The sequence below is a fragment of the Myotis myotis genome, unplaced genomic scaffold (assembly GCF_014108235.1).
Source record: "Myotis myotis isolate mMyoMyo1 unplaced genomic scaffold, mMyoMyo1.p scaffold_m19_p_16, whole genome shotgun sequence".
NCBI classification, from domain to species: domain Eukaryota; kingdom Metazoa; phylum Chordata; class Mammalia; order Chiroptera; family Vespertilionidae; genus Myotis; species Myotis myotis.
The window spans coordinates 19834540-19848471 of record NW_023416320.1 but is presented as its reverse complement, the minus strand read 5'-3'; the positions used below and the strand labels follow the sequence as shown (position 1 = coordinate 19848471).

General features: G+C 31.9%; 1 protein-coding gene across 3 annotated transcripts in view; it reads left to right on the top strand.

Annotated features, from left to right (window-relative positions):
* CSMD3 (CUB and Sushi multiple domains 3) overlaps positions 1–13932 on the top strand; it is an 872847-nt gene that overhangs the window by 315948 nt on the left and 542967 nt on the right. Inside the window, exon 7 of one of the 3 annotated variants that reach the window (XM_036338165.1) lies at positions 6746–7051. The exons of the other annotated variants lie outside the window; for them this stretch is intronic. Within the exon in view, the coding sequence (XP_036194058.1) occupies positions 6746–7051 (306 nt within the window). The remainder of the gene's footprint in view (positions 1–6745; positions 7052–13932) is intronic. 3 annotated transcript variants of the gene reach the window in all.

The following is a 13932-nucleotide window of genomic DNA, read 5'->3' as shown; positions in this document are numbered from 1 at the left end:
CCCTCGCAGCCCCGGTTTTGTCTGGAATGATGGAAGGATGTCCAGAAGGACATCTGGTCTAATTAGCATATTATGCTTTTATTATTAAGATGTAGTTGCTGCACATTTAATATATATGACACAAGAAGCCTGGTGCACGAAATCTGTGCATGGATAGAGTCCCTAGGTCTGGCCAGTGATCAGGGCCCATCTGTGGGGTGACCAGTAGGACGATGGGGGGGGGGCGGGGCCTGGCACTGCCTTGGCTGGCCTGGGGCCAGCCGGCTGGGGGCAGCTCCTGTGTTGAGCGTCTGCCCCCTGGTGGTCAGTGCACGTCATAGCGACCAGCCGTTCCACCAGTTGTTCTGCTGTTAGGTTGATTTGCGTATTAGGCTTTTATTACATAGGATGATATAATGGATAGGTGTGCATATGTATATATAGTTTTGTCATAGTTGACTAAGAGTACTCTCCACATGCTTTCTGAAATGATACTTTTCAATATTTCACTTAGGCAAAGATATTTATGTTTTTTAGCATGTGGGTTTATAAAGTTTTCAAAATTCAGAATATGAGGTTTTCTCTTGCATGTAAACAACTTGACATTACTACATATTTGTTGAGCATTTTTACAATCATTTATTTAGTCTTAGTAGATTTAGTAAATGCATCATTAAATCTTGCTATCATTAATTTCAGCTTAGATTGCAAATATTTTTTCAATTTTTATATTAAATCAGTAAGATCACTTGCACTTGATAAACAATAACAAATCTATTTGCAACACTTAATATTGGTTATCCTATTAATGCGTAGAAATTTATTTAGAAATATGTAACAAATAGGAACAAAAATATATAGTAATACGTCAATCAGTTCAGAAAGATTATTTGTATTTAAATTCTCAGTTCTAGTTTTAAATTAGTACTAGTAATTTAATTAATTCATGTTCATAGGAAGTCTTTTATTTGTGTTAGTGATTTTGTTTTTTTACTCTATGAAGATCAATTTGTTTTACATTTAATATCTCAGAATTCTGTATGTAGGTGACAGCATTTTTTGCATTGCTATGTCATAGTTTAATTGGCCAATGTTTGCTTTCTCAAAGGTGCATTTAACAATCAAGTGTATATTATACTCATTTAATTAGATATTTTAAGATTATAATCATAGGTAGTTTCAATATCAATTCAGAATGCTAGTTTAAAATCAGAACTTTATAACGTCAATGAAGACATACTCTTTAAAACTAAATTGCAATATTTTTCAATATTTTTCACTAAAATTCTCCTAGTTAAAGACTTTTCTATTAGGTAACAATCAAATGTAGATCATTTATATTCTACACTTAAAGGGCTACTTTCCATTTCAGTTTACCCATTTTTCTTAAGTTGAATATTCATATGACATACACTTTCACCAATTTATGCAGTTAAATACTAAGCAATACAGATTTTGGGATACTGGAATTAGTAATGTTTAAAATGCAAATTACTTATTTTCCCCAAATACAGTATGCTTCCTAAAACTTGTAACATGTAACAAAGCAGTGGCTTTGTTTAACTTACTCTTCATATTTCAACTAATTTTCAAGAGATCTCACTTACTGACTTGTTCTTATAAGTTTCATATAAGTAATATTAATTAAAATAATAAATACAATATTAAATTACACATGCTAAAGTTTATAAAATATTTAAATTATGGCTCACATTGAATTGTTGCATTAGTTTTATTTAAATTTTATTTTGTATATATTTTCTTTTGCATGTTTCATGTTTAATGTTTTGCAATTTTCTTCATTAATTATCATAATGCCACCAATTATTCATTTAGAATTATTTTGTAAATTAAATTTTCATTCAAATATTTTATTTGAAATACTAAAAATGATGGAACAGAATATGTTTTTATATAAAATAACATGCCAAACAAATATCTAAAAGCTACCACTTTGAATATACAATTATCTTTAATTATACACACACACACACACACACACACACACACACACACACACATATACACACTAGAGGCCCAATGCATGAAAAATTGTGCAAGAGTAGGCCTTCCTTCCCCTTGCTGCTGGCACCGGCTTCCCTCTGGCACCTGGGACCCCGGCTTGCCTCCTCTGGCCGCCGGCAGGCACCTGGGACAGGGGCTTTGCTCCAGCTGTGTGCAGGCACCCGGGACCTGGGCTGCTTCCCTCCAGCTGCCAGCAGGCATTCGGAACTCAGGCTTCACTTCAGCCCTGGCTTCAGACATCCTTCCAGATGTCAGGTCTAATTAGCATATTACCCTTTTATTATTATAGGTATATATATGGCCACCCCTTATGTTTCTAGCAACATATTCTATCCTTTACTTATATGATGAGTTAGACAATAATTACAAAACTAAGTAGCATGCTTTAAAAATATATATAATGCTAAAAATTTAATAAAAAAGAAATTCAAAATCAATTATGATGTGAATATTTGGTACACTTTTTAAATGACACAGTATAAATGGCTTTTCATGAATTTTGGTTAGTTTCTTGCAGGTATATTGCTGAAATAAAAAAGCCTTAAAACATATTTTTTTCATAATGAAATCTAAATTCAATGTTGTAAATATTACTATTTAACAAATTTGCCAGTTTACATGTGTAATGTATGTCATTTTTCATTATCATAATTCAAAGATTACATGTAGTTATGATTTCTAGAAGCATGTTTATATATGTAAACCATTTCATTTTTTTTGTTATATTGGGAAATGTTTTGTTAAAGGATATTAATAAAATTATTTTTAGATGCATTTATATTGTAAACATCTAATTTTATATATATCTCAAGCAATTTAATGACAGCATAATCTAATTGTAATAGACTATATCTTGTATACATGATTTTATTTTAAGTGAAGAATGGATTTTCTGAATGTACTCTTAAAAATTTTTGTTGTATGTTTACAACATATGCATTTAATACTGTGTTATTAAAGATAATATTTACATAATTGTGTAGTAATTTTAACGTTTTTAAGGAAAGTAAAATATATATTTTAATTTTAGATTAGATATATTACATATTTAACATCGGGTTGTTGTTATATTTAATTCTAAGGCTTTTAACAACATTGATAATTACCTCAAAAAACAATTATGTATGCAAACATGTTGAGTACTTTAAATTGTTAAATAGTACATTTTGACAATTTAAAAATCTTTGTTTCATACACTTTCAATTTAAAGTCTAACTAAAATCAGTATTCTATGATCTGCATTTTAGATTAGATTATTAGATCATGTATGATATAACTATATGATAGAGAATGATTTTATGGCCTATTAAGGAAATGAGTATTATTTCTTTATAGTTCCACTAAATATATCAAACATATCTAACTAAAATTACATGCACTTATACCTCCTGACCATATAAAATATAATTACTTTTCACTCTGTAGAAATTTGAACATTCTAAATAAACCTATTTTACACTAACAACGTAAGCTTTTATGTTTTGGGAATGATGGCAAAATATTTAAAGTAACTATTATTACTTATCTACAGATTCCACACTTTTTCAAAGTGATGTTTTTGAAAGTTAAAACAAAATTGTTTTTCATTTTGTTTTTAATTATCCTTGAATCATTTTATTGTTTGAAATACTACTTGGCCATGTTACAAATTATAATCATATTTCCTTTGTGAAATTTACCCTCCTTATTACTATTAATATTATAGTAGCATTATTATTAAGTAAATTCATTAATTTATTATTTCTTTTGAGAAATATTTCTTGATCATCTACTATGTACCAGGCAATAAACTAGACGTTAGTGAATGGAATATACAAAAACTTAGCCTTCAGAGAGCTTACATTCTAGTATGGGGAGGAAAGAATGTGAACATATAAGTAAAGCATAAAAACTAGTTAGTAAAATATCTTGTTGAAGTATATATCTGGTTAGACTGTGATTATTAAGTAAATGGGGTGTTCAGTGCTTTATTCCAACATTACATGTTGTGCACTCGGGTTAAAAAAATAGTACTGAATCATCACCACCATTACCCAGAAGTAGAGCCTTGTCATGAGAATGGCTAGCAAATTCTAGCTGTATATACTACTAAAGATCAGTCTGTCTCTCAGATTTGGTCAGAAACTGTATTTATTATCTGGGGTTTTCAAGAAAATGGGTTTGGAATGGTATGTAAGTCTTGAAAATTAGTTATAGAAGCAATATAGATACATTTCCAAGAATTACCACAGATTTATTGACCTAAATATGAGAGATTATTTGGGCTTAGTTGTAATAAACTCAGTGACAGAATATATTATCTATGCAGTTTACTTCTTTGTTAAAGGTAGGAAAACTGAGATTTGAGACAGAGCAAAAATTTCATTAGTTTTCATACTTTTAGATTATATATAGCAACATGTTTGTAGTTAAAGGTTTCCTTCTTTAAAAAAAAATGTTTTATTTATTTCAGAGAGGAAGGTAGAATGAGAGAAATAGAAACATCAATGATGAGAGAGAATCATTGAGGGTTGCCACCTGCATGCCCCCCACTGGAAATGTAGCTGGCAACCTGCGCACATGCCCCAGATGGGAATCGAACCATGACTTCCTTGTTCATAGGCCAGTGCTCAACCACTGAGCAACACTGGCTAGGCAAATGATCAAAAAGCCTGAAAGTTATGAAAAGTTTTAAAGTATTAGTTTGTTATTCTAATTTCATATTTTCCTTAAAAAATTTAAGGGATAATTAAATTATGCAGGAGAATAATATGAATCGGGTAAATATTTTTGTAAGAAATGAGTACACAGGCATCCCGAAAGTCTGATTTACCAGGAGGTCAATTACTGAACATTAGCAGTGCAAGCATAGTTATTGCTTAATCATGTGATTAGAGAAAACTTTACCAAATATTAGTTTAGTAAATAATACTGGCCAGTTGGAATTGCCAACATGAATTGAGTAGATTCTAATCTTCACAAGATACCTTGGATAAATATTCAATAGCAACTTCATTTTTTTTATTTATGCTTTAAAATATATTAATAGTCTTTAAAATAATCTGGTGATTATCATGCTTCATTACCACTTGCCCTGTCAAAATACAATAGTCATTTAACATTTTTGAATTTCTACATCAAATTAAAACAAAATAAGACAACAGGCTGGGAGAATTATTAGCAGACATGCATCCCTTTACTTGCTTATGAACAAGTGAGCCCCATGCTTGCCTTCTTTTTTGAGTTTAAAAAAAAAGGCCAGGATCACTTGTCCTACTAATCACCTGCCTACAAGAAGGAAATACAGGCCAAGCATGCTCAAAACACATTAAGCAATATAACTGTTTTCTTCTTGCAGAATGGTTAAATATCTCTGTATTTTAGTCTTAAAGTCTAATGATTTTGTGGACTGCAGTTTTAAGGGCAGTTTATTGAAAAGGCATGTATATGGAGGCATATGCCATTCATTGGCTTTAAAAAATATTCAGAAGTTTTCTAACCAGCATCCGACTGTTATTTTGACTGTTATTTTTAATTAGTAGCTATACATCCAATTTTTTTTCTTATAAAGCATTTTAACTGTCAAGATTCTTTTAAATATATCTTCTTTCAGTTTCATGCTTCTATTACAAGGTTACTTATTTTCATTAAGTAAGAATTATTTACTACCATAGATAATCTTATAAAAAGTATAACAGAAAAAAATACACTCTAATTTGGCATATTTAAAATATATCTTTAAATTATAGAGAAATTTTAATGAAAATAAAATGAGGAGAGCTATATATTGTTAAATACTAATGAGATATTTTGAAAATTATCAACCTTTTAAAAAACTAGTTTTGTAACAATAAATATTCCAAGGTAAATATAGTTAATTTTTTAAAATATATTTTTATTGATTTTTAGAGAGGAAGGGAGAGGGATAGATAGAAACATCAATTATGAGAATCATTGATTGGCTGCCTACTGCGCCCCCCCGCACTGGAGATGGAGCCCGCAACCTGGACATGTGCCCTTGACTGGAATTGAACCCAGGACCCTTCAGTCTGCAGGCCAATGCTCTATCCACTGAGCCAAACCTACTAGAGCAATTTTTAATAATTCTTAAATAAAATGATTTAATATTAGTTAAAAATTGGTTAATCTCAAATTTTACTTTAAAATAGAGAAATTCCAAAAACAACTCACTGAATAGCTCATGACATTGAATAATTGCTTTCTGGCAAATGAGGTTAAGATAGATATTTACACAGAGCAATGATTTCAGTTTAATTTTTAAAATCATTTTTTATTTTGACTTTGATTTTTAATTATCCATTTGCTTGTCTTAAAATAGATTATTTTGATATTTTCCCCCCAAAATTATGAAGAGAGATGGCACATATTATTCAAACTGTCCTTTTGAGAAAAGTTACCCATTCTGTCAAAACTTGTCACCTGAATGGCATTTGGTGTTAAACTTCATCTGTAGATAAATAATGAAGAAGACTGATTCAGGGTTACATAAAGGGTTTACTGTTTCACCTTCTCCCCTTAATGTGTTATAGTTAAAATTTGGAATATTTTTGTTTACTATCTATTCATTGATGCAGACCAACCCTTGGATCTGGTTGCTTCACATTTTAGTGGTGTGTGTGTGTGTTTTGCCTTTTAATGTTGATTATCTTTAAGCTGATAGAAGGGAATATAATTTACTAAACTTATCAGAAAAATAAATTTAAAAGAAAAAGTTAGCATCTAGTGCTACTGTGTCCCACAGGTTCTTCTACATTGACCCTCACTACCTCCACTGGTGAGTTAGAGGAGCATAACAGGACTGCCACTATTGCTGTTGCTAGCACACCTGCAGATGTTACTGTATCCAGTGTTACAGCTGTCACCATCCATAGACTTTCCGAGGAACAGCGAGTGCAAGTTACGAATCTCAGAAATGCAGGTCTGGACCCCAACACGTCCAAGGACGGGCTCTCTCCTCATCAAGCAGATACACAAAGTACAAGGAGAAGACCAAGAAATGCTGAACAGATAGAAAGAACTAACGAGCTTGCAGTTGTTACTCATAGAGGTATTGGATGTTATTTTACTTGTGCCCATTTAGTTAAAGCCAAAGCTTTATTTTGGTAATGATTCTAATTAGAGAATGAACTGAAAGACAACCAAGATGTAGGAAGCTAAAGAGAGAGATTCAGAGTAGTAGCTGAAAATTATAGATAGTACTGCCAAAACTAGAATAATTTGAAAGCACAGAAGGTAAAATAAACAAATCAAAGTGCAATGGAAATTTTAAAGGGGGTGGGGGTAAAAGCAGAAAGAAGAGAATGCATAAAGTGTAGTAAAACCAAGTACTAAACACATACTGCATATTACATATTAGTTATGTTGTTGAGATAGCATGGAAATAAAATAGCCAATTTCTACTAATGTGCACATATTTACACATTGATAACTTATCCTATGTAGTAATTTTCAGTATTTGCATGAGGTTTTTATACTATACAAATAAATGTTAATTAATGATTGAGAAAATAGATAATTTGGTAAAAATGGAAACATTATGTCTGGTGATTGTTTTGCATAGCTTGCTCTTCTATTTCTAAATAACCTATTGCCTGACCCATATGGGAACAGATTCTCATTTTGAAAAGTAACAGGTATTCATTGAAATTATGGCTCAAGGAATTTAAATATTCCTTGACTTCCTAATTTAATTTTTAGGGAAAAATGATCACAAAGCCAAATCATATATTGGTAATTTTCTAGTTGATTAATATTAGCCTGCCCACCTTTCACAAAATTAGGGAGTGTAGCAAGCATATTTTTCTGTTTCTTAGTAGCAAGTTTCATTTAGCAGTTAAGGAAAAGCCAATGTAGTGTCAAAAAATAAATGGATTTCATTTATATCAATATATGCATCATTGGAAATCTTAATTAATTGAACATATTTCAGATACAGAATATCTATTCCAACTCTGTTTTCAGTTCATTATCATATATTCTCTAAATGGTTATGGTTTATGTAGTGTGGCCAGGCATGGTTTATACAAAGCATGCTATATATAAGTAATCGAGATCTGTTCAATGCTTGCCACACCTAGAGCCAAATTTCAAAATTGGAATTGGCTGATGTCAAATCAGTATTCTTTGTAAAAATAATGCGAACTTAGCCAACATGCTTGAAATTCCTACTGAGTGAGTGCCATGCTCTGATTTATGGGAAATAAAGATAAAGCCTTTCTTTAAAGACAAATACAGTGGACAACTAGAGAAACCCATCTTGGTGAAACAAGGAAGATTTTCTGAAGCTTGCGGCTGATCCCAGTACTAGAGGAGTTATAGGGTATGCAGGCAGTGTGTCACTTAATTGACAGTTTAAATAATCAGTAAACATGATACAAAACTAATTGCTTAGTCTAGATATTTTAGGAAAAATAACTCTTTTTCTTCTATTTTATTCTCCACAGTATAGTCAGAATTATTTTTAGAAAATGAAAGCTTGATCACATCACTCTACTGCTTTAAACCTTCCAGTAGTTTCCCAACAACCTTAGGAATAACATCAAGGCTCAATGATAAGCTATAGGAACCTTCATGGTCTGGCTTCTGTTTATATCTCCAACTTTAAAATCTCATATGACTCTCACTTCACTCCCTGTGAAGCAGAACATTCTTTAGTTTGTCAAACATACCATGTTATTTTCTACTTTGAGCTACTCTCATAAGCTATCTCATTTTTCTTGAAACCTGGTCATTATAATTTATTTTCCAAGTTTTACCTTAAATTGTTACATCCACAAAGTTTGGGTTTTCCTGTTATAACTCATCACAATACTGAACTTCCCTTGCTTTTGTTATCAGCAGCCCTAGACTTGTACATTTTAAGTTCTATGAGGTAAGGAATGGATGGGTCTTGTTCGTATTGCATTCCCAGTGCCTAAAATAGCTTGTGATCCATAGATATATTAATATAGTATTTGCTAATAAAATAGTGAATAAATATTTACAATTTTATTAACCAGAGCATTCACCTCAATTAAAGACATAAAATTATACTTCATTATAATCAAATATCTACATATTTCAGAATTACAGATAACTACTTCTTTTTGCACATTTATAAAAAGACCAGTGTTTTTTATTTTATCCCTGTTAAAGTGAACATCATTCCTATTAACCCACAAAAATACATTGCTTTTATTATATTAGCACTTCAAACCAGATATAAGTGCCTTGCCTATAGTCTTTATATGTTCATAAAGTCAAAGGAAATTATAATTAGAAACAGGAAATATATAGTTAATGAATTTCATATTAATAAATATTAATATAATAAAATAGATGCAATTTTGCTGACTTTACTATCTGTGACAAGAGAGTGCAGTAGTCATCAAAGGACCATACTTTCTCCCTTGTGTGACAAATTTTTCATCACTTTTCTCTATTCACACTGCACTTAAAACCTTCATTTTATGCTTTTCAATTAACTAGAGGCCCAGCGTATGAAATTGTGTGCGGGTAGGTTCCCTAGCCCTAGCCTACGATCAGGGCCATCTTCCGCCCATTGGCCAGTCCCCAGTCCCAGCCTGCCGCCCACACCCACCCCGATTCCCTCCTCTCCATCTGGCGATCTATCAGAGCCTGTGGGCTGGGGGACGGGGCCTGGAGGTAGTCAATGCACCTCAGCCATTCTGGTTGTTATGCCATTATAGTCGCTGGCCTTTTATTATATAGGATCATTCCTGGCTTATTATTAATAACTGGAGCAAATAAAATACTTACCATTTCCAACACTATCTCTATGAACACAGAGAAAACCTGGACACTGAAATTGCGTATAGTATTTGATACTTGTGTGTGAATGTGGACTCAAAATATATGTATTAATTAATGGTATATTAAATTTTAGATCACTGTGACTAATTTATTATAAATAAAACCTGCACAATTAATTATAATATGAAAACACTTGAAATATCTGTAAAAGATATTTTTAATTTTCTCTGTGGTACTTAATCCAACTAATTTTGTGATTTATTGTACTACGGTTAAAGCAGCACTATTTCAATTTAAATTACCTTCTTAAGATATATCTGCATTTTGCTTTCTACTTGTTCTCATAAAAAACATTTTTTATTTCCACCACTTAGAGTCTGTCGAAATTAAAATAAAAATAAGTAAAAGAGGAATTAAAATACTAATGAAAATATGGTTTGGTTTTTTTCTAAACTCTGTATTAATACCACACCACAATTTCTTGTATTAGTGCCCGATAGTCCTCAGAAAAAAATTCAGCTTTTATTGACTGGATTTTAGTTCACTTTGCCACCTACTATGAGTGAGACCCTATGCAGGTCACATGAACTACTGAAGTTCAATTTTCATTTTTGTAAAATAGCATCATAGCAAAACCTTTAAACTCTCAAAGCTGCAAGTTTTGAGAATACTTGCCTCATAGGTAGTTGTGTGTAAAACTAGTACAGATACTAACTTGTGTTCAACAAATACTAATTATTATTATTTTATCATTATTTACCCAAATACCTTTTAACTCTTGTTGTGAGCGTGACTTTGTACTGGGTAGTAGGGGTATAACAATGATCAGTGCCGGCTTTGCCACCCAATAGTCTATCTAATTTTTTTTTAAAAGAGTAATTACAAGTTATTATGAGAAACTGCCATAGCAATATCTCTGAAATATTGTTGAAGTAAAGTAGAAGGACTGACTACATCTAAATGGAAAATGCAGGATGGCTGCATAGAGAATATTTAAACTAATTCTTGAATGGTGAATAAAAATGTCAAACTAATAAGTTGTGTTTGTATCACTAAGATGCATAAAGAATGCTTTGAGTAGATACTAATGCTAAATAGAAATATAATAAGGCCATATCAAAATAAATGCAATGCTCAAATATCCTTAAAGGAAGATTTATATTCATATAAATAAACCTAAAACAATTATATTATTAGTTTAAAAACTATCCAAATATTTAATATTGGACAACATAGTATCTAGTGATATTTAAAATTTTATCAGAATAGTTGGTTGCCTTAACTATAAGATCTCTTTTGAAATTATTTATTAACATTTCATAAAATATATTTTCCAATATTCCCTAAATCCGTTAATAATAATATTATAGCCCAAAGACATTTCAACTCAAAGCTGTCTTAAAATAGCAGGTCCTATGTAATTTTATGATTTAAAAATTGTAAATTCTAAGACTTATGTATCTTAGAATTAGATGCAATCTTTCAGATCACCTAACATAACACCATTACTTTATAAAGGAAATTGTGGTCTGGCAGAGCTTAGAAAAATCAGTCTTCATATTGCTGGACTAGTGTTCATTTATCATTTCATTTATTCAGTATTCACAGGGTCCAAATTATGCAAAGCCTTGTATTAGGTTAAAGTAATATAGATAATAAGCGAAACTGGGTTTTCTTCCATGAGAAGTTTATAGTCATACCATCTCAAAAATAGTCATTAAAGTGTGTTTCACTCCACTTAATTTATTTTAACATTGTTTTTCTTATGTATTGTACTAGAATTACGTTTCTTTTTAATATGTGTGGGCAAGTTCTGTCAGCTGTTAATGAGCAGTCTGGGTAGTTTCTGTTTTTAAGTACAAAACGTGGACCTATTCTTCTGGAAAATTAGACTCTTCTCACATTGAGTTTGGTTCGATTATATTAAGTTCCTAAATTATTATTTATGGTGAAAATTTAATTTAGATGGCTGTAACCTCTGTGGAGTCTAATATGTGTTATGAGCATTTATAGCCCATTGCTGATGTTTGTTTTGACATAGGGCAGTCAGTTCTTCCATACTGGGTTTAATTGGTAGTGATTACATCAATAAGGTTAAGCATGGTTTTAGCTTAATTCATGGTGTAATTCAAAATTATGAATAACTGAAATTTTATATGATGTAGAACACCCACCACCACCACCAATAAGGGCAAATTAAAAGGTAGTTGATTTTTTTAAAAATACATTTTTATTGATTTCAGAGAGGAAGGGAGAGGGAGAGAGATAGAAACATCAATGATGAGAATGAATCATTGATTGGTTGCCTCCCGTACGTCCCCGAATGGGGATTGAGCCCGCAACCCGGGCATGTGCCCTTGGCCGGAATTGAACTTGGGGCCCTTCAGTCCGCAGGCCAAATGCTCTATCCACTGAGCCAAATCGGCTAGGGCAAAAGGTAGTTGATTTTAATAAATGATTTTAATAATCATTTTTAAGTAGAACTTTTTATTATTTTCAACTTCTGGTAAGAATGGCTAATTTAGCATAAAACCAGTCATTTTAGGTTAGTGATTTTAAACCAAACAAAAGCAGGAGTTGTTTTTTTTAATTTTTGTCATAAGTATTTTTTTTTTTTTTTTGAGTAAGGTCATCTGAGCATTTACCTTACTCAGCAAAAAAGGGAACACAGCAGACTATTAGACACATGTCTACACTAAATTTTCAGTTTATTTCAGAAGCGACATTCTATAATAGACAAAAGACGGTAATATGAAAAAAATCCTATTATGTGGAAGTAACAGTTTTTGGGTGCCTACTATGTGCCTTTCACAAATAGGCTATTTGGCTACATGTACATTTTTTAAAAAAAATATTTTACTGTTTGCAAGCAACTAATACTGTGTTCAAAAATTCTGTTAATACTTCTATAGAGCATTAATTTGTAAATCCAGAGCATCTTCATTTTTTTTAAGCCATCATATGAAATACCACAATGTGGAAGTTAATTTATGCATGGTTACTTAATGGATAATAATACATGTCTATTATGTGTCAGGGTTTTATTGAACATAATATATTTGTGCTAAGTGTGTGATGAATTCAAAAGTATAATAGATAGTCTCTATTTCAAAGGAAAAAGTTGTAGAGCTAAGACTACAGAGAAACTTTATTGGTCAATTCTAAGAGAAAAATTAATCCAGAATGAGTATGATATGTGGGTAGGGATGAGTTATAACTGTCTTCAAATGTGACAGGTTGTTCTAGGAAAGAGAAGTCAACCTGTTCAGAGTTGTAGAACTTAGAGTATGGAACCACTAAAGAAACAACTAGCTTACTACTATAAATTAGACTCTTCTCACATTGAGTTTGGTTCGATTATATTAAATTCCTAAATCAATAATCAGATATCTAAGCATAGCTTGATGGAAAACTTGGGTATTTAGAAAGCATTTAAGCATCAAAGGGTGTTGTAGCAAGATGATTGTTACTGTACCTACTAAACCTGTTTATGAATTTATTCAGAGATATTATATATTAATATATTTGTCATCATCTATAGTCTCTTAATCTTTGAATTGACAGGGACTTATCTAATTGTATAGCCAGTGTTAAATAAGCAAAGAAGTGGCCAGTGCCACCATAAAGAAAGTTAGAGATTGGCACTCTTCTAATCCCAGTAAATAGGAACTCAGCCACATATATATTTCCCCCAGGGTCCAGTGCCTACAGAGATACCTTAAATTCCCAAAACTCTCCATTTGAGGATCTAACTCTAGCTTGCCTTTCAGTTAGTGTCCAAGACAAGAGTTATTTTCTTTAAGACCTACCTATCGTCTTTCCTTCTTCCTTCCCCTCCCTCCCTCCCTCCCTCCCTCCTTCCCTCCCTCCCTCCTTCCCTCCTTCCCTCCCTCTCTCCCTCCCTCTCTCCCTCCCTCCCTCCCTCCCCCATTCCCTTCCTCCCTCCCTTCCTTTCTCCTTTCCTTCTTTTCTTTACTCCTTTCATTTTTCTTTCTTTCTGTTCTTATTTTTTTCTTTCCTTTCTTTCATTGTTTCTTTCCTTCTTCATCCCTCCTTTCCTTTCCTTCCCTTTCGTATTTATTTCTTCAACAAACATTTTTTGTGTACTTACATGCCAGATTTTCTTCCAATTCTTGACTATCAAACATTGAACAAAATTAAGTAGACCTTGCTTAG